Source organism: Apus apus, chromosome W (assembly GCF_020740795.1).
Source record: "Apus apus isolate bApuApu2 chromosome W, bApuApu2.pri.cur, whole genome shotgun sequence".
NCBI classification, from domain to species: domain Eukaryota; kingdom Metazoa; phylum Chordata; class Aves; order Apodiformes; family Apodidae; genus Apus; species Apus apus.
In genome coordinates this window covers 2584166-2609116 of record NC_067311.1, presented here as the reverse complement: position 1 = coordinate 2609116, position 24951 = coordinate 2584166, and the positions used below count along the sequence as shown (strand labels likewise).

The window sequence follows — 24951 nt, the reverse complement described above, 5'->3', positions numbered from 1 at the left end:
TACTGCTCTTCCCTGGTCTGCCAAGCCACTTATTTTATTGTAGAAGGTTATTAAGTTTGTCAAGAATGAATTTCCCTTGATGAATCGGTGCTGACTACTGATTATTTTCTTGTCATTCATGTGTCAGGAAATGGTTCCTGAGATTAGTTGTTCTATCACCTTCCCAGGGGTTGAGGTGAAACTGACTGGCCAGTAGTTCCCTGGGTCCTTCTTGAAGACAGGCGTGATTTTTGCTTTCCTCCAGTCCTTGGGTTAGATGATCAAAGTGTTGAGATGTCACAGTTTGACTCAGGATCGGCAATTAAACCAATGTCAGCAATGCTCTCGATCCCCTCCCTCTCCCACCCAGGTAGGGAAAGGAGAGAGAGAATGAAGAGAGAGAGACATTCCAGATTGAAAACTAAACTAGACAGCTTTAGTTAAATACTAATGATAAAAGAAAATATGTACAAATATGTGCAGGAATGTGCAAACCCCTATTGCCTCCCCCCACCCCCAGCAACTCCCATGGCACTCTCCTGAGCTGTGAGCAGTTCCAAAAAGTCCCGGACCACTTCTGGAGAAGCACAGCAGACAGGAGCTAAGGGTTGAGTTATGAGGGTCAGAAATGCACGGGCCTAGGGATCAAAGGAGATTAACAGACGGAGTCCTCCCTGGACACCGGCCATGGACGGAAGACAGGGAAGAAGAAGGGCTTGACTTCTGTGATCCCTGAGTTTATACCAAGTGCCATGTAAATATATAGATGGAATAATTTGTTTTGCCAGTTTTGCCGTCTGTCTAGTCCATTCCTCCCTACAACTCTTCTGCTCCTTTAGTGTCCCAAGCAGCAGATTCAACAAGCAGAGCAAAGTGTCCTTGGTCTCTCAGCAGTAATTATAAACATTTGGGTGTTATCAGTCCACTAGCTGGAAAACTTGCTGTTAGTCTCAGGAAGTGTGTTGCTTAAAGAGAGTTCACTAAAAAAAAAAATCAGTAAAAAGAAAATTTGCTTTATCCTTGCTCAAATCAGGACATGAGAAAAGGTCAGGAATTTTAAAGGAATGGAATGAAAGAGTAAAGATGTGAAGCTAGTATACCACCAGGAAATGTGATGAAGAATGTGAGTAAGATAGGTGCTTTTCCACTGTAGGAAAATAAAGGGCTAACAGGTATTAAAACAATCACTTTGATGAAGAAGTATGAGTTTGGTCTGATAAATTAACTGTATATATTAAATTTGAAATTTGAATTTATGTACACATGCTTTAGGAGCAGACTACTTTAGGTTAAAGATGAAAAATTCAGAAGAAAGAAGTTATTTTAAAAAATTGTTTCTTGTAGTTAATGGGAGGATAATTTCTCAATGTCTAAATTATTCTAAAATAAATCTTTCCTTTGCTCACTGACAATATAGCTATGGCTTTCATGAAAGTCTAATATGGTGCTCCAAATGAAGAAAAAAAAAAAAAAAGTCCTTAATGAAAAACTGAGATTCCCTTCTGAGTGTAGTGGCAGTGGTTTCACAGGTATTTCCAAGCAACACAGCAGTTGTCATTTTTGTCAACTTGAATGGTAAAAGGAGAAACCTATACATGTGTTAAACCAAGAGGTTTAACCCCAGCTGGCAATTAAGCATCACACAGCCACTCACTCATTACCCACTGAATTGGAAAAAAAAAGTAAAACTTGTGGGTTGAGACAAAACAGTTTTACATGACAGAAAAGGAAGGGAAACAACAATAATAATAGACAAGTGATGCTCAATACAATTGCTCACCACCTGCTGACTGATGCCCAGCCAATCCCTGAGCCACACTGTCTCCCGACCAACTCCTCCCAGTTTATATACTGGGTATGACATCATATGGTATGGAATATCCCTTTAGCTGTTTGGGTCAACTGTCCCATCCCAGCTTCTTGTGCATCCTCAGCCTCCACTGGCAGGGCAGTATTAGAAGCTGAAAAGTCCTTGACTTAATATAAACACTGCTTAGCAACAACTAAAATATCAGTGTGTTATCAACATTATTCTCATCCTAAATCCATAACACAGCACTATACCAGCTACTGGCGAGAAAATTAACTTTATTCCAGCTGAAACCAGAACAATGTGCAAGTAAAAAGTATCAAAAGTAAGGCCAAAAAGTGAAGAACATAATTAAATGCCCTTTAACAGAAGCAGATTTTTTCTTAGTCTTATGTTTCCTCAAATACGGTTTTCTATTAATGTATCATTCCTGTTTTAACATGCACCCTTAAGCATGAGGTAGCAAGCTTATGAGGATTTTAAACATCTTACTAACCTTATGGTTTATGTCATGCAATACAGAATTCAAACAGTAAACTTAAGAACAAGTGTCTAATTGATTTTAGAAGGTATATCCATGCATCAGAAGCTACACAAAACAAATCTTCCTATTCACCGTAGACTATGACCATAGCATTCAGAAATAATAGTATAATTTAACTGGACATACACACTTTTGCTAATCAAAACAGGAGCTTAATGCAAAATCATATGAAAAACATAGTAATTAACTTATATTGGTCATTTATCTAATTATCAACATAACAGCATGTGCTGCTTTCCAAACATATTTCAGACTAATTAATGTATAGAGATTTATTTTTTTCCCTGACAACAGAAAGCTTTGCATTTATTTATTTTTTAGGCACTGGACTTGATTATTTATTTTTAATGGGATTTATAAATCCTTACTTATTTTACAGTGGTATTTTTCTCTTAACCTTATTAGTATTTTTAATGCAAACACTTATAAAAATCATAGTTTTATCTTGCCTTAATAATAAAATATACATTTTTTTAATTTGGGAAATTGTAGCTCAGGAACACTGTTAAGGGATGGCAGGCCAATGTCAATTTATATAATTGTTCACATGGAAAATCAGCAAACTGCTGATTTTTCTATTTGACCATTAAAAAGAGTACATCTCATTACTGCTGACTGACAGAAATATGTGTTTTTCTGTCACACTTGAACAGTCTTATTCAAAGTAATGTAGTTTTTTCAGGATTAAGGTTTTCATATACATTTTTCCTTAGGTGTTGTGGTTTAACTCTAGATGACAACTAAGCACCACACAGCCGCTCACTCACTTCCACCTAGAGGGATGGGGGAAGAGAATTGGAAAGATAAAAGTGAGAAAATTTGTGGGTTGAGATAAAGACAGTTTAATAATTAAAAAGTAGCAATAATGATGATAATAACAGCAACAATAATAATGTTGTAAGAAAAAGACAAAAAGAATAACAGAGAGAGAAAAATAAAACCCAAGCCAGACAACTGATGCAAATTAAAATAACTGCTCACCACCAACCATCCCATTCCCAGCCAGTTCATGAGCAGCCAACCTCCTCCCTAGTTTTATTGTTGAGCATGATGTCATATGGTATGGAACATCCCTTTGATTAACTGGAGTCAGCTGTCCCAGATGCGTCCCCTCACAACTTCTTGTGCACCCCCAGCCTACTCGCTAGTGGGGTGGGGTGAGAAGCAGAAATGGCCTTGACTCTGGGTAAGCACTGCTCAGCAATAACTAAAACATCTCTGCATTATCAATACTGTTTCCAGAACAAACCCAAAATATAGCCCCATACTATCTTCTATGAAGAAATTCAACTCTATCCCAGCTAAAAACAGTACATTGAGTTAACAATGAAGTTTAGAATCTTATTTCAAAGTATATTAATTAATCATGGAGTAGGAATTTTATAGAATGTAGTGAGGATATCAAAATCATAGAATCATTTTGGTTGGAAAAGACCTTTAAGATCATTAAGTACAACCATTAACCTAGGACACTGCCAAGTCTACCACTAAACCATGTCCCAAAGTACCATATCTACCCATCTTTTAAATACCTCCAGGGATGGTGATTCAACCACCTACCTAGACAGCCTGTTCCAGTGCCTGACAACCCTTTCACTAATGAAATTTTTCCTAATATCCAATCTAAACCGTCCCTGGCACAACTTGTCACCATTTCCTCTCATCATATCACTTGTTACTTGGGAGAAGAGACTGACCCCCACCTTGCTACAACCTCCTTTCAGATAGTTGTAGAGAGGGATAAGGTCTCCCCTTAGCCTCCTTTTCTTCAGACTAAACGAGCCCAGTTCCCTTCTTGGCCACCTGGGCATACTGCTGGCTCATATTCAGCTGGCTATCGACCAATATCCCCAGGTCCTTTTCCACCAGACAGCTTTCCAGCCACTCTTCCCCAAGCCTGTAGCGTTGCATGGAGTTGTTGTGACCCAAGTGCAGGACCTAACACTTAGGCTTGTTGAATCTTATACAATTGGCCTCAGCCCATCAATCCAGCCTGTACAGATCCCTCTTTGATCCAGCTCTTGTAGATGATCATGCATGAGAACCAGACTCTTCTAGGATTACACTGAATTTTTGTAGTACCCACTCAAAGGTCGCCTGTTAACAGCACATGTAAGTTATGATTTAGAGGCTTGTATTGTATAGAGTTAAACTGGAGCAAATAAAAAACAAAACAGAAAAACAGCATAGAAATGACCAAATTAAATTTTCTTTCTTACTATATATAGTTCCTAAGCTTGTTGTGAAGTGTACAGTTCTTGTGCTTTCCAGATTATTCTGTCTTTGGCATTGAAAATACCCATACTCTCAAGGGTATGCATCTCCAATGTTAGTACTCAGCATATTACAGGCTAGCAGCACAATATTCTATGTTATTTAGTAATTTTGAGGACAGGGATGTCCCATGACTGAGTGTATTTTTTAGAAACCATTAGATGCACCAAAGCACTTTTTATAAGGTAAACTATCCTATATTTCTGGTGGTCTTGTTTACAGGTACAGCAAGTACAGACTGTGCAACAGGTACAGCATGTCTACCCAGCCCAGGTTCAGTATGTGGAGGGAAGTGACACAGTCTACACAAATGGAACTATGTAAGTTGATTATTGATCAAACTTAGAATGTTTACTAAAATATGAAGTTAAATGCACATTCTTTAAATGACATCATATGGGCTACTGTATTTTAACTAGCAAAGAAAAAGGTTTGAACAAAAACTTAATTTTTTTGTCATCTTAAATAATTATTTTGGTGAAAACAAGTTGAATTCACATCACTTGAATTAATCTAAAATGAATTCAGGTAATTGTTACAGTTGGACATAGTGTGGATATATATGCAGCATTTTGTTATTTAGGGAAAAAACTTAAGTTTATGGACAAGTTTTAAGTTATGCTGATAGGAAGGATTATCTAAATTTGTCATAATATGATCATCTGTGTAATAAAGAAGTCTTCATGCGGGCCTCCTATTCTTCTAGTTGAACTACTGGAAATTTCCTAAATTGCTGAGGCAGCTGCAGTCATTACTTATAGAAAATGGTTATATAATTTATTTACTGTGTTTATTGTAATGAGATACATATTTAATTTTTTTCCAATGGAAGGAAGAAAGGGAAAGGAACACGAATATATCCTTTTGCTTCTCTCTTAGATTCTTCTATTTCCTGTGCTTTTCTTGCTTCAATGAACATACTTTTCTGCCATCAATTTTCTTTCTCCCATGTACAAACTTAAAATCATAGAATAATTTAGGTCAAAAGAGACCTCTGGAGGTTATATGGTACAACCTCTACATACACACAGAGTAAGGCTAACTTTCAAGTTGCTCAGGGAGAACCTTCCCTCCCTCTTTTTCCAGTTACCTCTAAATATATCCCCTTGACACTTTTGATTTGTTATAAGGTTAAGGAAGAAGCAAGAGGCATGTAGAAAACTTGTTTGGTGCCAGCAAATATATATTTATTGATGATAATCTGGCATTGACACAAAAAAGTCAACAACACTATTGGGTTCAGAGACTGATGTTAACACTTGCAGCTCCCTCTCCACTAGCATATTTTGCCAAATTCATTCTTCAGTTAACTTTTTTCCCACACTTATTCTTGTTGACTGATTTTCTTTGCTCTTATAATATCTAATCAATCTTCTGTATGTTAAGACATGCTTATTATTAAGAATGACCAATGCATCCTTGTTTAAGATACTGTAAAAACTGAGACTCACTCATAATATTGTTAAACTGTAATAAAAGATTGAAAAATTCTATGTAGAATGTCTCATCAGGCTAACTTGTTTTTGAAAAATGTCAGCCAAAGACATTGAACTGTTGAGACAAAAGAAAACATATTTATTAATCCACACTTGTATAAGTTTTTCTTTGAAAAGCTCTAGTACTTCTACTCTTTCAGTTATGGACTTGAAACTGAGCAATGATGTTGGGACTGTGTGGTTTATTGCAGTTCATGAAAATTTGCCTGAGTTTATAGCTCACATATATTAAGCTGAGGATTATGTTTGGTTTACCCTTTTTATTTGTTAAATGCTCAAAAAAACAATGGCTATTATCCAGGTGGTCCTAAATGGGACATCTCCTCGCAGCTGCTGCTTCTGCTATTAATTATATGAACTCTGGGTTCTAGTACCTAATCTATGAATAGTCTATTCTGTTCTATATACAGCACCTAGGATATATGGTTGAAGGAGGCTATCCTATTAAAACAGAGAAAGGAGTAAGTACTAAACCTGTGGTGGGAATGGAAAATGTTCTATGACTATTAACATGGATATTCTTTCATTCTCCTTTTATGGCCATGTGCTAGCCTGATTCTAACACAACCCTCAGCCCTCCTAAGAGATCATCACACATGAAAACAGCAACTAGGGCCAGTCAGTGAGGAGGAAGGGTTGGCTTGAGTTGGCTGGTTAAGAAGACTGGGACTGTGATCTAGTACGCAGGAAAAGGTTCTGGTCTTAGATAAAGAGCTGGTGGAAGTAACTGGAAAGGCAAGAGACAAGAAAGTATGGTGGCAGACATGCAAATCTAACAAAGAGCCAAAATGCAGGGTTGTCTGGGAATAAGAACTTTAAAAACAAAATAAAACAAAGATAAAAACACTGATTGGATAAACAGCCTAGAAAAGTCTCTATACAGGTGATGATGCCTATATGATTTTCCTGATATAACTGCTAATGATTTCATTTGTTGATTGTACCTTAAAAGGAGATGGAAGAAGAAGCTGGCTGACACAACATAACTTGTAGTGATAGTAAACTGTATTTTAGTATGGTTGATATTTTACCATAGAAAAATATAGGTTCTAAGTGACCTCCAGAGGTGATCTAGCCCAATCCTCTGCTCTAATTAGATCAGGTTGCTCAGGGACTTGTCCCATGGAGTTGTTCCACACCCTTTCTGGGCAACCTGTTCCTGTATTTGACCACCCTCATGGAAAAAAGTATTTTCCTAATATCTAATCAGAACTTCCCATATTACAACTTGTGTTCATTGCCTCCTGTCCTCTTGCTGTGCACCTCTGAGAAGTGTATGGCTCTATGTTCTCTGTATCCTCCCATCAGGTAGTTGTAGAGAGCAAAAAGGTATCCCCTGAACCTTATCTTCTCCAAGCTGAACAGGCCTAGTTTTCTCAGCCTCTCCTCATATGTCATGTTCTCCAGCCCCCTGACCATGTTGGTGGTATTCTGCTGGACTTGGTCCAGTATGTCCATGTCTCTCTTGTATCAGGGAGTCCAAAACTGGACACAGGACTTGTCATGGTTTCACTCGGGATTGGCAATTGAATCAGCGACAATAACGCTCTTGATCCCCTCCCCCTCCCACCCAGGTAGGGAAAGGAGAGAGAGAATGAAGAGATTTTCTGGATTGAAAACTAAACTAGACAGCTTTAATTAAATACTAATGATAAAAGAAAATTTGTACAATTATATACAAATGTGTTCAGGAACGTGCAAAACCTCATTGCCTCCCCCCACCCCCAGCAACTCCCATGGCACTCTCCTTAGCTGTGAACAGTACTGAAATGTCCCGGACTGCTGCTGGAGATAGCGGCAGAGCAGACAGGAGCTGAGGGTAGAGTTATGAGGGTCAGGAATGCATGAGCCTAGGGATAAACAGTGATGGATAGACAGAGTCCTCCCTGAACACCGGCAATGGACGGAAGAGAAGGGAAGAAGAAGCAGGAAGGAAGTTGACTTCCGTGATCCTTGACCTTACACCGAGCTTATGTAGATATATGGAATGGAATACTTTGGTCAAATTTGCTGTCCGTCTAGTCCACTCCTCCCTATGGGAGGGATGCAGATACAACTCTTTTGCTCCTGTAGCATCTGAGGCTGCAGATTCACTGAATAGAGCAAAGTGACCTTGGCATCTCAGCAGTAATATAAACATTCCAGCATTATCAGTCCACTAGCTGGAAAACTTGCTGCTAGTTAAAAGAGAGTTCTCTAAAGGAAAAAAAAAATCAGTAAAAGGAAAATTGGCTTCCTCCTGGCTTAAACCAAGACAGGACTCCATATACAGTCTCACCTGTGCTAAACAGCGGGTAAGGATCACTTTCCTCAACCTGCTGTCTACACTCGTGATAATACAGCCCAGGATGCATTTGCCCTTTGCCGCGAGCCGATGCCAGGGGAGCTATCGACTGTCAGGATGCTTTCATGACTTCCCCCCCCCAATTTGGAGGGGTTGTTGAATAAGACCGAAGGCTCACACGTGGTGTTCGCCTCTCACCCCCACCACACTCACAAATTGCTACTGAAACCAGTGTTTAGTTTACGAATTAACTGGTTTATTAAGGGTTAACACAAACTGTGGGATGAGGTTTAGGGAAAATGTACAAAATGCAAATGGCTACCAGGGATATATCGGGGAAGTAATGTGTCCTTTAGGGAGGTAATGCAAAACCTACTGTGCCCTTAAGGCGTTCTCTCCGAGAAAGGGTTGTGGATCAAAGGAAAGGGAGGGAGGAGCTGAGACTACAGGTGCGAGCCACCGCGCTCGGCAGGACAGTTAGAGAGTGTGTGAGTGTGTGTCTGTGTGTTTACCCTTCCGTAGCGTGTGGCTTCTGAGATGCGGCTTCTTTTCCAGCTGGCAGGGCTCGGTAGCAGGTCCATAGGGGTCTGCTTCCCAGTAACAGGGGCAACCCCCCAGCAGCAGGCAGGCAGGCAGGCGGACGCGGCAGGCTCCAATCCCGGGGCAGAGCGGCAGGCGGACTGGGCAGGCAGCTACGGCAGGTTCTCCAAATTCGTGGTTTCTGGAGGGGCAGCCCCTCGCAGCTCGGCAGCGGCGGCAGCGGTTTGGTTTCCCCGGCAACCGGCAGCAAAACGAGGGGCGGGCTCCGGCCCCAACCCCGACGGCTGTGGGAAGGACCCGGTGCTCCAGGGGTCCCCAGCACGCTCACCGTTAAGGCTCAGGCTCGATCCCCGGGGCAGATAAGCAAGCAGGCAGGCTGGTTAGCAGGCAGGCTGGTTAGCAGGCCCGGCAGAGTCCCTGCGCCAGGCTCCGCAGCAGGGGGGTGTCCCACGCAGGAAGCGTCAGAGTAGGCCTCGGTCCCACCTGCTGAATTTGCCACCTTTTTATACCCCTGTGACCCACCTGTCCAGCCAGTGTCACTGTCCAGAGCCAATTGGCATCCATGAGTCCCAAGTTAGGGGGGTAACTATTAGGGGCAATGCATAACTTGTTGCCCATCCTTCCTGCCTTGTACCACATCTGTTGTTTTGTTTTCATTTGTCCTTGAGCAGCAGGCCTGTTTTTGGTCCGTTAGCTGGGTATAATCAGCAGAAGGCCTTTGCTGGCTTAAAAGGCATTTTGTTTAGACTTATGTAGGGAAGAAGAAGAACCGTTTCCCACCGTTTCTTTGCTGCAAGGACCAGTGGATGGAAAGCACAAAGTACGATGGTAGACACACAAACCTAACAAAGAGCCAAAATACTGCTGGCTCATATTCAACTTGCTTTCCATCAGAACCCTCAGGTTATTCTCTGCAAAGTTGCTTTGTAGACAGTCAGCCCCCCAGTGTATATTGTTGCATGGGGTTATTCCATCTCAGATGCAAGACTTGGCATTTATCCATGTTAAACTTCATGAGGATCCTTTCAGTCCATTTCTCTGGACTTTGCACCACAGATCACAATTCTTTGAGCCCAGCAGTCTAGGTGATTTTCCACCCACCTTATCATTCACTTATCCAGCCCATATCTCAACAATTTGGTGATTAGGAGATTATGGGAGACTGTGTTGAAGTATACAACATCCACTGCCTCCCCCTGCCCATAGTGCCAGTCACCTTGTCATAGAAAGAAATTAGTTTGGTCAGGCATGATTTGCCCTTGGTAAATCCCTGTTGGCTGCTCCCAAACACCTTCTTGTCCTTCATGTATTTACAAATAGCTTCCAGGATAATTTTTTCCATAACCTTTCTAGGGACTGAGGTGAGGCTGACTGGCCTGTAGTTCCTGGTATCCTCTTTTTTGTCCTTGAAGATGGGTGTGATATGACTTTTTCCAGTCATCATTAACTTCCCCCAGTTGCTGTGATCTTTTGAGGGTGATAGAGCACTGCATTGCAATGACATCAGTCAGCTCCTTCAGCATCCTTGGATGTATCCCACCTGGTCCCATGGGCTTGTGTACATTTAAACAGCTTAAGTGCCCCTTAACTGCATCTTCCTAGCTTCAAGAGACCGTGATTTCTAGCAAGCTCTAGCACTTTAAACAGGCTCTGTGAGGTGTTCTTGACTAAAGAGGGCATTGAGCTTTTGTTCCATCTGACTCCTCATTAGGAGTTATTAAAGGAGTTATTCAGCAAATACTAGGGAGTGTCCTATATAAGTGCCAGCCTAGAGTACAATGAACAGTCAGCAGTTTGTAGTGAGCAGGGTCTAGTAACTATCAGGACAGTGTCTGAATCCTCAACAGTGTTGGGGACCTGTTACAGGACATGGTCCCTAGTAGCTAACTGTTAGATCAACTGTCCCTGGAAAGTGAGAGACTCCAGAAGAGGATATAATTCTGTAGGTCTCAGGCTGAAAGATGTGCCTGGGGTTTTTGCTGATGCTGGGGCAGCAGAAGATAAAGTCTGCAGGTGGTGTCTGCTTGTTGAGGATCTGAGTTGCAAGTAAGTGAGCTATGGGAGGAGGTCAGCAGACTGCATAGCATCAGAGACAATGAGAAAGAGATCAACTGTTTTTCTAAAATCTTGTAGCTTCAAGAGCCCGAACCTCCAACTGTACTGAAGGAGAAGCAGGAGCAGTTTGTGCTTATTGGGCTGGAAAGTAAAGACTCCCATGATGGTGGAGGGTGGAAGCTTGTGACTTCTGGCAACAAGAGGAATGCTTCTTATCCATCTGAAGATTTGCCACTGCAATATAGAATCAGTACCCTCTTAGCAGATAAGGAGGTCTGTCAAACAAAGAATCCATGCTGGTGGAATGTAATGCAGTAGTGAATAACTCATTGTTGAGGTGGATGGAGACTCCCATGTGGGACACCACTGAAAACCTGCTAAGGCTTCTCTGGCCCTTAGGCTATTACTCTCTGCTGCTTTTCCATGTGGGCACAAATGATAATGCCAAGGGACATCTACCTGGAAAGTAAAACCAGAAGGATCACCTACCTGGACCTATTGATACAACACATCGCCAATATGAAGGCAAAACCTGGGCCCACTTCTCCAGCTTGTCCAGGTCCCTCTGGATGACATCCTGACCCTCTGGCATATTGACCGCACCGCCCAGCTTGGTGTCATTGGCAAACTTGCTGAGGGTGCTCTCAATGCCATTGTCAATATCGTTAATGAAGATATTAAACAACACTGGTCCCAGTACAGACCCCTGAGGGACACCACCTGTAACCGTTTTCCATCTGGATATTGAGCCATTGACCACTACCCTCTGGATGCGACCATCCAGCCAATTCCTTATCCACTGAACAGTCCACCCATCAAACGCATATCTCTTCAACTTACAGAGAAGGATGTTGTGGGGGATCGTGTCAAAGGCCTTGCAGAAGTCCAGATAGATAACATCTATAGGTCTTCCCTTGTCCACTGATGCATTGTAGAAAGCCAGTAGGTTGGTCAGGTAGGATTTGCCCCTAGTAAAGCCATGCTGACTGTCCTGAATCATTTCCCTGTCCCCCATGTGCCTTGTCAGAGCTTCTAGGAGGATCTGTTCCATGATCTTCCCAGGCACAGAGGTGAGGCTGACAGGTCGATAGTTCCCAGGGTCCTCCTTTCTACCCTTTTTAAAAATGGGCGTAATGTTTTCTTTCTTCCAGTCACTAGGGACTTCACCTGACTGCCATGACTTTTAAAATATTGTGGAGAGTGGCTTGGCCAATTCCTTCAGGAATGTGGGATGCATCTCATCAGGTCCTGTGGACTTGTGTATGTTCAGGTTTCCTCAGATGGTCGCAAACCTTGTCTTCGCTTACAGTGCGAGGGACTTTGTCTCCCTGGTCTCCATCCTGTGGGCCATCAACTTGAGAGCCGTGAGGAGAGGGGTTGCCAGTGAAGACTCAGGCAAAAAAAGTTGTTGAGAATCTCAGCCTTCTCCTTGTCTGTTGTTACTAGTTGCTCATCTGGGGGGTACGCTTTCTTTAACCTTCCTTTTCTGGTTTACATACCTGTAGAAGCCCTTGTTTTTCTTTACAGCCCTTGCCAAGTTCAGCTCCAGCTGCGCCTTGGCCTTCCTGACCTTGTCCCTACACAAATGGGTAATGTCCCTATACTCTTCCCATCATACCTGTCCCCACTTCCACTGCCTGTGTAGTTCCATCTTGCCTTTTAGTTTGACCAGCAGGTCTTGACTCAGCCATGCTGGTCTCTTGCCTTCCTTGCCCAATTTCCTACACCTGGGGACTGAGTTCTCTTGCGCTCTATGGAAAGCATCCTTAAAGATCTGCCAGCTCTGTTCTGCTCCCTTGTCCCTGAGTTTGCTTTCCTAAAATGTAGAGTCCTGACTATGCTTTTCATCTGCCTCATACCCCTTAGGACAGTGAACTGCACTAGTGCATGATCACTGCAGCCCAGGCTGCCTTCAGTTCTGACACCCCTGATGAGTTCACATGCATTTGTGACCATCAGGTCTAATAACACATCCCCTTGGGTAGGGCTGTCAATTTCTTGTCTTAAGAAGTTGTCATCGAGGCACTCCAGGAGTCTCCTGGATTGCCTACAGCTTGCTATGCTACTTTTCTAGCAGATGTCGGGGTGGTTGAAAACCCCCAGCAGGATGAGAGCCTGTGATCGCAATGTTTCCTCGAGCTGGAGTAAGAAGGCTTCATTGATAGGCTCCACTTGATCGGGAGGCCTGTAGTAGACTCCAACCACAAGACTCCCTTTGTTGTCCCGATCCCTAATTCATACCCATAAGCTTTTGACTTGCTCATGGCTATTCTTTAGAGACAACTCTTCACACTCTATACTGACCTTAGTGGAAGGAAGTTCTTTGTTAAAATTGTATTAATTTTTTTTCATTTTAAACAAAGTAGTCGTTCAAAATATTGTGTCTGTTGTGCTCACATTTCTAGTTCAAAGATTTTAATTCCAGTACTTGAAGGGAGCCTACAGGAAAGCTGGGGAGGGGCTTTTCATCAGAGAAGATAGTGATAGGACAAGGGGTAATGGTTTTAAGCTGTGAGAGGGGAGATTTAGGTTAGATATTAGGAAGAAATTCTTCACTATAAGGATGGTGAGGAACTGGAATGGGTTGCTCAGGGATGTTGTTGATGCCCCGTCCCTGGAGGTTTTTATGGACAGGTTGGACGAAGTTTTGTGCAACCTGGTCTAGTGGTAGGGTTCCTTGCTCATGGCAGGGGGTTGGAACTTGATGATCTTTAAGGTCCCTTCCAACCTTAATGATTCTATGATTGGTATGATTTTTAAACTTGTAAAATTGAAATAAGTTTTGTGTGTACCTTATAATATAAAAAACAGATTGTTGATGAAAACATCCATATGAAACACTCAGAAAGTAGATGCTACAATGTACCATTTTGAAAAAAACTCTATCTTTACTATGATGACTGATACAGTAGCAGATGATATGGAATATTTGTCTTGATGTTCTTTTTAGACGTTAAAATATATTTTGTTTCCCCTACATAATAAAAATAGAAGCCAGGGTATTTTAATAAATAGTATTAAGAACATTTGCTTTAAAATTGTATAGCTATTCAATCTAAAATAATATACAAAGATCATTTCAGCCACTGCTTAGTTGCACATAGCCCTGTCTTTAATGTTAACAACACTAACCTTTTTTTTTGGGGTGTGTCAATTTATTGGGAAATATTATCTGATATTAATTATTACAGCATACAGATCAGCAATTAATAAAATAGCTAAAATAATGTAGAAGACTATGAAGAACTACCTGTAGAAAGACCACTTTAAAAGAAATTGCCGTGCTGCTTTAGGAAAGCTGGGTCTTCCTTCATATGGTTTCAGTGCTTGCATCATTACATTATCAAGCCAGGCAGCCCACTGCTCCAGAGTACTCTGCTGCTGAAGAGTCATCTTGAAATCTGTTTCTAGTCTTTGAACCATATTGTCATCACACTGACACACCCAGGAAGCCTGTTCCTGTTACAATACATGGCAAATATGAAAGCAAAACACAAAATGTAAACTATTCTTAAAGATTGAACAATTAAACGAAAAGGATGAAATACACTTATTAGGCAGACTAATGAGCATTTTTATTTCCATGTCTCTTTCAATTTAATTGGAAGAAAATGAGAGTAAGGAACCCAAAGTATAATAATAGGCATCAAATGAAGCACACACAGGGTCTAGGACAACTCTCCGCCACCCGTTCTCCATGGGACATCTCTATGCCGGGACATCGGCACAGCCCTGTGTCATCTGCCGATCTGCGGAGAGTTGTCCTGGCACAGAGGTGTTCTGGTGGAGAGTTGGCAGTGGAGAGTTGTCCCTTCCCACATGCATACACACAAAAGCACAATGGAAAAAACACAAATGCATTGCAATGTTCCCTATTAATTTTCTTGAAAGAATTTTCAACTTCTCTCATTCATAATTTTTCTAGTAGAAAGTTCAGGAATTTTCAGGCTTGGGACTACAGGAACAAGAAGTGGAAAGGGTAATAAAATGGAAGTTGAGAGAATAAGAAATAAAGAGGAACCAAGAAACCAAAGTACCATGGTTCTTATTGCTTTGAAGGAGTTAAGACAATTTCTCTTACATTTTTAATCACCTCACTTAAAAATAAAATCTTTTGTTTTATAGGCAAAAAAGGGTTGTTGTGTTTATCCATAGTCTGCAATATATTGCTTAATGAGTAATGTAAATAGCACACAATTAGACAAACACAGTCCATGTACAATAATGAGTAATTCACAGTATTGTGGAATGTGATTACGTTACATTTTTACGTTTCAATAAGACCAATAGGACACTTCTGTTAAATGGAACTTAGAGAAAACTAATATTGGTTTAATATAGGCCATATTTGTAAACTCTAGCTATCACAGGCCAAGTTAACATCTCAACACTCATAGACCCTATATTTTACCACAGAACAATATTTAATATACCATATATTTGGTCACATACTAAATCTTAGGCAGTTTACACACCATTATGCAATATAACTATATCTGTGACAAATTTTATTTATTCAAAAGTCTTTGCAAGAAGCAAAAAGAATTTGACTGTTGCTAGTGAACTTCTGAACTTCTGTTAAGATAAAATGTGTTAAAAGGTTTGTCTGGGCCACGTCAGTTAGTTGAGCAACAGGAGAAAAAAAAATGTTGTTTCTTCCAAGGAGAAGAAAGAGGTAAAAGGGGGAAACCTTTTTCTAAACCTAATGAAAAATAATAAATTGCTCTTTTACAGATAACTGGAAACTACTTCTAACCAGTTACTTAGGAAAAGTTGGAAATGTAAATACAATTAAAGAAAGTATATTGATGATATTGTCTTTGAAATAAAAATAAATGTAATGAAACAATCTGTACTAGGAATAGTGCTGTATGATCCATATTTTTTAAAGGAAGATCAGAAGTTATGCTACTATCCAAAATTTCATCTTCAGGCATTGGTCATGCTGTTCATTATAAGAACACACGTACTCTACACTGTCATCTGCATTAAATAAAAATTGGCAGAATGTGTGGTCTGAAAGATAAGAAGCCTTCAGAGAAAATGGAAACATAATGGTTCTGAGATTTTATTTTCCTTACAGCCAAAGTATAAGCTGGAAAGTTTCAACTGAATCACTGCATGTTTAAAAATCAGCAAAATGTTCCCACTTTGCTTTCTTGATGGAACAGTAAGAACTAACAATAACAATTTTGGGGGGAAAAAACATTTTTTTTTAAGCCACAGTTTACCTGTACATTGGCAAAATCAACACGGTTGAGATCACTGAGCATCTGGTTGATCTGAGAAGTGTTCTGAAGCACAGCCCGAGCTGCCTGAGCCAGATGATTAAGAGATGTATATCTTCTCAAAGTCTGGGCAAAGGCACTTACAGCAGCAACCTATGAAGAAATTAATTTATCTTAACACATTGTACTTATGAGCAGGTCTTCTGTTTTGCCAATTTTAATTTTAAAATAGCTGCATTAATTTATGAGCCCTCAGATATTGCAATTCACATATAATGGAACTAATACAGTTTTTCCTATTAATTTTTTTTGACAAAACAAAGTTATTTCCAATCCCATGTTTTATGTTTGAAGTTCAACCTAAATATGACATTTAGCATAAAAGTTAAGATGCTGCTACTTTTAGATCTTAAATGACATCTAGCGTACAGTTGCATAAAGTGAAGGAAACTGCTGTAAAATTTGTTTACCTTGGTTTGCATCATTCTCTGTGGAATATTATTCATGGCACTGGAAAGCCAACCTTCAAGGCTTTTTGCAAAATTGCGAATGGCTTGAGTCAAGGCACCTAAACATTAAAGGATAAAAATAAAATTAAAAAGATGGCAAGGTGCCTCTCTTGAAACCTCTCGCATCCTCAGTATTTAAATATTCCACATTGAGATCTACTGCATTTATTGGCTCAGAGACTTATCCAGTCTAGGTTCAGAACCCTCCCAATACAAGAAGGATGTTGATAAACTGGAGGAAGTTCAGTAGAGGGCCACTGACATGGTCAGGGGGCCGGAACAAATAACTTATCAGGAGAGGCTGAGGAAACTAGGTTTGTTCAGCCTAGAAAAGAGAAAGTTTAGAGGGGACCTAATAGCAGCCTTTCAATACCTACAAGATATCAAGGAGACGGAGTCAGACCCTTCACAGTGATGCATGGCAGGAGGGTGATAGACACTGGGCATAAACTGAAAAAAGAGAGGTCCTGACTTGATAGGATAATTTTTTTCACCTTGAGGACAGTTAAGCAGTGCCAATTCAGAGCCCTTCATTGGACTCTCTCCAGTCTCTCTTGTACTGGGGAGCCCAGAACTGGACACAGGACTCCAGGTACACAGTACTCAACTTGATAAAGGGGAAGGATCACCTACCTGGACCTACTGGCAATACTTTGCCTAATGCAGCCCAGAATACCATTAGCCCTTTTTGCAGCAGGGGCACACTGCTGGCTCATGTTCAACTTGGTGTCCACCAGGGCCCGCAGATCCTTTTCTGCAAAGCTGCTTTCCAGCTGGCTGTCTCCCCTGGCATGTACTGGTGCATGGGGTTGTTCCTCCCCAGGGGTAGGACTTTGCACTTCCCCTTGTTGAACTGCATGAGGTTCCTATCAGCCCATTTCTCCATCTTGTCGAGATCACTCTGGATGACAGCACAACCCTGTGATGTATCAGCTGCTCTTCCCAGTTTCGTGTAATCATTCTCCTCAATGGAGGAGGACCCAGTTAGGGAAACATTTAAATAAAGTGAAGAGGCACAAGTCCATGGGACTTGATGAGATGCACTCATGAGTACTGAGGGAGCTGGTTGATGTCATTGTGAGGCCACTCTCAATTATCTTTGAATGGTCATGGTGATCAGGGGAGGTTCCTGAGGACTGGAAGAAAGCAAATGACACTCCAGTCTTCAAGGAGGGCAAGAAGGAGGATCTGGGGAACTACAGGCTGATCAGCCTCACCTCTATTCCTGGGAAGGTGATGGAGAAAATAATCCTGGAAGCCATTTCCAAAGAAGGTGCTTGGTAGGAATCAGCATGGACTTAGGAATGGGAAATCATGCCTGACCAATATGATAAGCCTTCTACAATGAGTGGTGGAGGAGGGGAGAGCAGCAGATGCTGTTTATCTTGACTTCAGCAGGGCTTTTGACGCTGTCTCCCATAACATCCTCATAGACAAGCTGACAAAGTACTGGTTAAATAAGTGAACAGTGAGGTGGACTAAAAACTGGCTGAACTGCCAGGCCCAGACAGTTGTGATCAGAAGCATAAAGTCTAGCTGGAGGCCAACCTCTAGTGGTGCTCCCAGGGCTGATCCTCAGGCCAATACTGTTTAACAAATTCATTAATGACCTGGATGATGTGACAGAGTGCACCCTTAGCAAGTTTGCAGATGATATGGAATTGGAAGGAGCGGTTGATAGACCAGATGGCTGTTGTGCCATTCAGAGGGACCTCAACAGTTTGGAGAAATGGGCAGACCGGAACCTCACACAGTCCAACAAAGGGAAATGCCAAGTCCTTCCCCTGGGGAGGAATAACACGATGCACCAGTACAGGCTAGGGGCTGACTGGTGGAAAAGCAGCTTTGCAGAGAAGGACATGGGGGTCCTGGTGGACAACAAGCTGAATGTGAGCCAGTAATGTGCCCTTGCAGCAAAGGAGGCCAATGGTATCCTGGGCTGCATTAGGAATAGTGTTGACAGGAGACTGAGGGAGGTGATCCTTTCTCTCTACTCAGCACTGATGAGGCCACACTGGAGTACTATGTTCGGTTCTGGGCTCCCTGGTACAAGAAAGGCATGGACATAATGTAGCAAGTCCAGTGAAGAGCCACTGCAGCGATGAAGGGATCAAAGCATCTCCCATAGGAGGAGATGTTGAGAGAGCTGGGATCATTTAGCCTGGAGAATGGGAGGCTCAGGGGGGAACCTTATTAGTGTATATAAATACCCAGTAGAGGGAGGGTGTATTGAAGATGGAACCAAACCCTTCTCAGTGGTGCCCAGCGACAGGACAAGAGGGAATGGGCACAAACTGAAACATAGGAAATGCCATTTAGACTTAAAAATAATGTTTTTTTCTTATATTTTATTTTAAAATTGTTTCTTAACTATCACTCTGCTGAATCTCACTCTCTGTCCCCTGTGTATGTGTGGTGCAAGGATCAGGTGCCAGCTGCTGGTGAGATCTCTGTGTGTGTGACTGAAATTAGGTGCCCAGCTACTTGAGTCAGACTGGGGGGTGTAGGCACCTTGGGGCCTGTGGTTTCAGCTATGGGAGTGAGTGAGGGTCCCAGCATCAGTAGTTGGAAGGGGCATAGCTCTCTGGATCTTCATCATACAATCATCATATGGTTTGGGTTGGAAGGGGCCTTTAAAGGTCCAACCCTCCTGCCATGGGCAGGTACGCCTTTCACTAGATCAGGTTGCTCCTAATGCGCCCCTCTTAGCTGCCAGGGCACACTGCTGACTCTTATTGAGCCTGCTGCTGACCAGCACCCCTAGATTCCTTTCTGCAGGGCTGCTCTCCAGCCACTCCTCTCCCAATTTATACTTGTGCCTGGCATTATTCTGTCACAGGTGCAGAATCCAGCATTTGGACTTGTTTAATTTCATGCCGCTGATGATTGCCCAATGCTCCAATCTATCTAGATCCCTCTTCAAGGCCTCTTGTCACTCAAGACAGTCAACAGCACCTCCCAATTTGGTATCGTCAGCAAACTTGCTAATGGTGCATTCAACTCCTGAATCTAGATAATTGATAAAAATATTGAACAGAACTGGCTCTACAATTGAGCCCTGAGGAACACCGCTGGTGACTGGTCACCAGCCAAATATAGCCCCATTCATTACAGCCCTTTGAACCATTGCAGCCCTTTGAGCCATGTCCTTCAGCCAGTTCTTCACCCAGCACACCGTGAACCTGCTCGTCTCACAGTTGAAGAACATATCCCCAAGGATGCTGTTGAGGGACAGTATCAAAAGTCTTACTAAAATCCAGAAATACTACATCCACCGCCTTCCCTTCATCCAATAGGTGAGTGACCTTATCACAGAAGGATATCAAAATAGTTAGACAGGACTTTCCCTTTGAGAACCCGTGTTGACTGTGCCTCATGATTGTCCTTTCAATAGCACCCAGTATGATTTCTCCATATTTTTCCAGGAACTGAGGTTAGACTAACAGGTCTGTAGTTTCCTGGATCTTCCCTCACGCCCTTCTTGTAAAGTGGAATAACGTTGGCTAGCTTGCAGTCAGCAGGAACCTCCCCAGACTCCCAAGACCTTTGGGAGGTGATCAAGAGGGATCCTGCCATAACATCCTCTGGCTCCTTCAGTACTCTGGGATGAATCCCATCAGGCCCCATGGACTTGTAAACATTCAGCTGATAGAGCTGGCCACTTACATTTTCAGTGTCCACAAATGGAAAGTCACTGTTCCCACACTCATGGTCCTCTGACTCAGGGGACCGGGCGGCCCAAGGTCTATCAATATTATTAAAGACTGAGGCAAAAAAAAAAAAGCATTGAATGCCTCTGCTTTCTCTTCATCCCTTTTGGTCAGGTGACCATCTTTGACAAGTATCAGTCCAATGTTTCCCTTAAGCCTCCTCTTGCTGTTAAGGTACGTCAAAAAGCCTTTTTGTTGTCTGACACAACACTGGCCAGTTTCAACTCTGAACTTTGGCCTTTTGTGTCTTCTCCCTGCATATACAAACCACAGCTCTGCAATCTTCCTGCAAAGCCTGACCTCACTTACAGAGATCATACAATTTATTTTTCAGCCTGAGTTCATTGAGGAGTTCCCTGTTCAGCCAAGATGGTCTTCTGCCCTGCTTGCTTGACTTTTGACACAATGGAATTGCCTGATCCTGTGCTTCTAAAAGGTGCTTCTTAAAAACTGACCAGCACTCGTGGACTCCTAAGCCCCCAAAGCAGATTCCCAGGGTACTCTGCTAAGTAGCTCCCTGAATAGGTTAAAGTTTGCTCTCCTGAAGTCCAGGGTAGCAACCCATTACACTAAAAGTGTTAAACTCAACCATTTCCACAGGCCACAGGCCAAGACAGCCACCTACCATCACATCTCCCACGAGTCCTTCTCTGTTCACAAACAACAAGCCTAGGAAGGCATCTTTCCTAGTTGGCTCACAGAGTATTTGTGACCAGAAGTTATCTCCCACAAACTTTAAGAATTTCCCAGACCTGCTTGTCACAGCAGTATGGTATTCCCAGTTGATGCCTGGGAAGTTGGAATCTCCCACAAGGACAAGGGCTACTGACCCAGAGATTTCTCCTAATTGCCTGTAGAATAACTCATCAGTGCTTACATCCTGGCTGGGCAATACGGTAGTAGACACCCACTACAACATCTGCTTTGTTTTCCATCCCCCGAACCCTCACCCAGAGGCTCTCCACCACATCACCACTAACTGTAAGGGCTGTATAATCAAACCTCTCCTTTACATGTAGTACAACACACCCACTGCGCCTGCTCTACCTATCCCTCCTGAACAGCCTGTAGCCCTCCATCCCAGCACTCCAATCGTGGGACTCTTTCCACCAAGTCTCACTAATACCAATGATATCATAGTTGTGGGAACCAAAGCAAGCTTCATCCTGTTTGTTTCTTATACTGCATGCATTGGTGTACAAGCATTTCAGATATGCTCCTGAGCTCTAAATCTAAATCTACCCTCTTTCAGTTTAAAACCATTGCCCCTTGTCCTGTCAATACAGGCCCCGGTAAAAAGTCTTTCTCTGCTCCCTTTATATATTGCAAGGCTGCAATAAGGTCTCCCCGCAGCCTTCTCTTCTCCAGGCTGAACAACCCCAACACTCACAGCCTTTCCTCATAGGAGAAGTGTCCCAGCCCTCTGATAATTTTCATGGCTCTCCTCTGGACTTGCTCTAACAGAGCTGGATGCAGTACTTCAGGTGGGGTCTCATGACAGCAGAGAAGAGGGGGAGAATTGCCTGCTGGCCATGCTTCCTTTTCTGCAGCCCAGGATGCGATTTGCTTTCTGGGCTGCAAGTGCACATTGTTGGCTCATGTACAATTTTTTGTCCACCAGTATCCCCCAGGTCCTTCTCTGCAGGGCTGCTCTCAATCCATTCATCCACAGTCCGTACTGATACTGGGGATTGCCCTGACCCATGTGCAGGACCTTGACCTTGCTGAACTTCATGAGGTTCGCACAGTCCCACTCCTCAAGCCTGTCAAGGTCCCTCTGGATGCCATCCCTTCCCTCTAGGGAATCAGCTGCATCACTCAGCTTGGTGCCATCTGCAAACTTGCTGAGGGTGCACTCAATCCCACTGTCTGTGTTGTTGATGAAGATATTAAAGAGTCCTAGTCCTAGTACAGACTCCTGAGGGACACCACCCATCACTGGTGTCCACTTGGACACTGAGTCATTGACTGTAACTCTTTGGATGTGGCCAACCAGCCAGTTCCTCATCCACCGAATAGTCCACCCATCAAATCCATATCTCTCCAATTTAGAGAGAAGAATATTGTGGGGAACCGTGTCAAAGGCCTTACAGAAGTCCAGGTAGAGGGCATCAGTTCCCTTGTCCACTGATGTAGTCACTCCATCATAGAAGGCCACTAGATTAGTTAGGCATGATTTGCCCTTGGTGAAGCCATATTGGCCATCTCTAATCACCTCCCTGTCATCTGTATGCCTCAACATATCTTCCAGGAGGATCTGCTCCATGATCTCACGGGGCACAGAGGTGAAACTGAGTAGTCGGTAGTTTCCAAGGTGGTCCTCCTTTTTACCCTTTTAAAAAATGGATGTGATGTTTCCCTTTTCCAGTCACCGGGGACGTAGTCTGACTGCTAGGACTGCTCAAATAACATGGAGAATGGCTTAGCAACTACATCAGCCCTCAGGACCTACAATTCCTTCAGGACCCTGGCATGCATCTCATCAGGTCCCACGGTCTTGCGTATGCTCAGGTTCCTCAGATGGTTTCTAACCTGATCTTCTCCTATGATGAGAGGAACTTCTTTCCCCCAGTCCCCGCCTTGAGGTTCAGGGGCTTGAGAGATGTGGGAAGAGAGATTGCCAGTGTCAGGGTGACTGAAGTTCCCCAGGAGGATCGGAGCCTGCAAGCATGATGCTTCCTCTAGTTGGAGTAAGAATGCTTCATCGACATCCTCCCCTTGGTGAGGTGGCCTGTAGTATACACCAGCCATGAGGTTTCCTTTGTTGGCTTTTCCCTTATTTTTACCCATAAGCTCTCAACATGTTCATTGCTGTTTTTCAAAGACAGCTCTGTGCACTCAATCCATTTTTTTACATAGAGGGCAACCCTCTTGCCTCCCTTCTTTGCCTGTGTTTTCTGAACAGTTTATAGCCATCAAGTGCAGTGCTCCAGTAACGCAATTTGTCCAAGTATCAGTGACAGCAATTAAATCATAGCTTTCCAGGTGCACAGTGGCTTCCATCTTTTACTGTTTGTTACCCATGCTGCATGCATTGCTATAGAGGCACTTTAGTGAGCCTATCAACCTTGTCACCTTTTTATAGAAACACAGCCTAACTCCTTTGAGGCATTTCACAGGTGTTTCCCTGTTGGTTCCTAATATTTATTTTATTTTTTTTTAATATTATATCATTTTTATACATGTAATTATTATACCTTTTTACTATTTAAAACAACATGCAAAACATGCAATACATGTTTTAGGAAGGAATTTAACCTTCCTGGAAACCAGTTTAAAATCAATGGTGGATACTATAAAATCAACTTTGAAAAGAAAGCTCTATTCCTGATAATGGTCAGTTGGCTATAATACTAGAATCAGCCGATGAGTCCTTCATACTGGAAATAGAACAGAAAGCATAGTAGACTTGAATAATAAACAAGACTTAAAATGTTTGGCAATATTTAGTTGGTTTAATAGGTTTCAAAACTGATAAGATTTTTAGCAGCCACTGATAATACATAAATAATAATTATCCAAAAATGAAATGACAAAGCATATACATTTTGCTTTTTTAACAACTAGAACTTTTATATGTAAAACTTAAACTAAAGCCTACTGAAGTCAGCTGAAGGACTGTCTGACATTAATGGACTCAGGCTCATGGCCATAGTGCATTCACAGCTGTCAGGTAGACTAAAGCCAGTATGTAAAGCAACTAATTTTTAGATTAAAATTAATAAAAACTTAGAATTTGCAGTGGCAAAAGCATATATTCTTAAAACTTCTAGAGACTTTCCGAAATGCAGTGAAGTACCCACTCTCCTTTTCTTTAAATACAGTCCTTACATCAACTCCAGTACACCTTCCTACTCAACAGAATTAGGGAAAGATGACACACGCTACGTTTACGTCCTTCCAAATAATTCCCACAAGTTTCACGTGAGGCACAAAAAAATCACCACATAAAACAAAACAAACCACAACACAACAAATAACAGTCTTACAAGATGTTATCTGTGTTTAACTTACTAGGAATAGGTCTAAGGACATCAGGAATGAGAATCTCCACCAAAGCCTGGTACATCACATGGTCACAATTACCCATCCATTTCAGAATAGACTCATTTTTGCACAGGGTAATCAGTTTTCCTTTTGGAAGTCGACTTTCTATTTCACTCAGATTGCTGGTGTGAATAAATGCAACAAATGAAAATGCATTTACATACAGATAAGAAAAGTACAATGGACTTTGATATTGATTATTTAATAAAAACTTTATAAATGTCCCTGATACATCCAACTGAAACTCTTTAACTCCTTCATATGAAACTGGGGAAAAATGGCCTCCAAAGTTCTGCTCCAGCCCATAAACTATGCAAAGGTATGATAAAAATGGTCCTTGCAATTTAAACAAACTGGACAGTATATTGTGAAAAGATACCTGAACTTTAGTAATCCAAACAAAGGAAAAAATAGAAGATGTATCCAATCATTTCAAGGCTGCAGTTTGACATATACCAACAGCCTATATGTCAAA

General features: G+C 42.1%; 1 protein-coding gene across 1 annotated transcript in view; it reads left to right on the top strand.

Annotated features, from left to right (window-relative positions):
* LOC127395172 (transcription factor RFX3-like) overlaps positions 1 to 24951 on the top strand; it is a 149620-nt gene that overhangs the window by 34989 nt on the left and 89680 nt on the right. The window contains exon 3 of the mRNA XM_051641700.1: positions 4830 to 4927. Within this exon, the coding sequence (XP_051497660.1) occupies positions 4830 to 4927 (98 nt within the window). The remainder of the gene's footprint in view (positions 1 to 4829; positions 4928 to 24951) is intronic.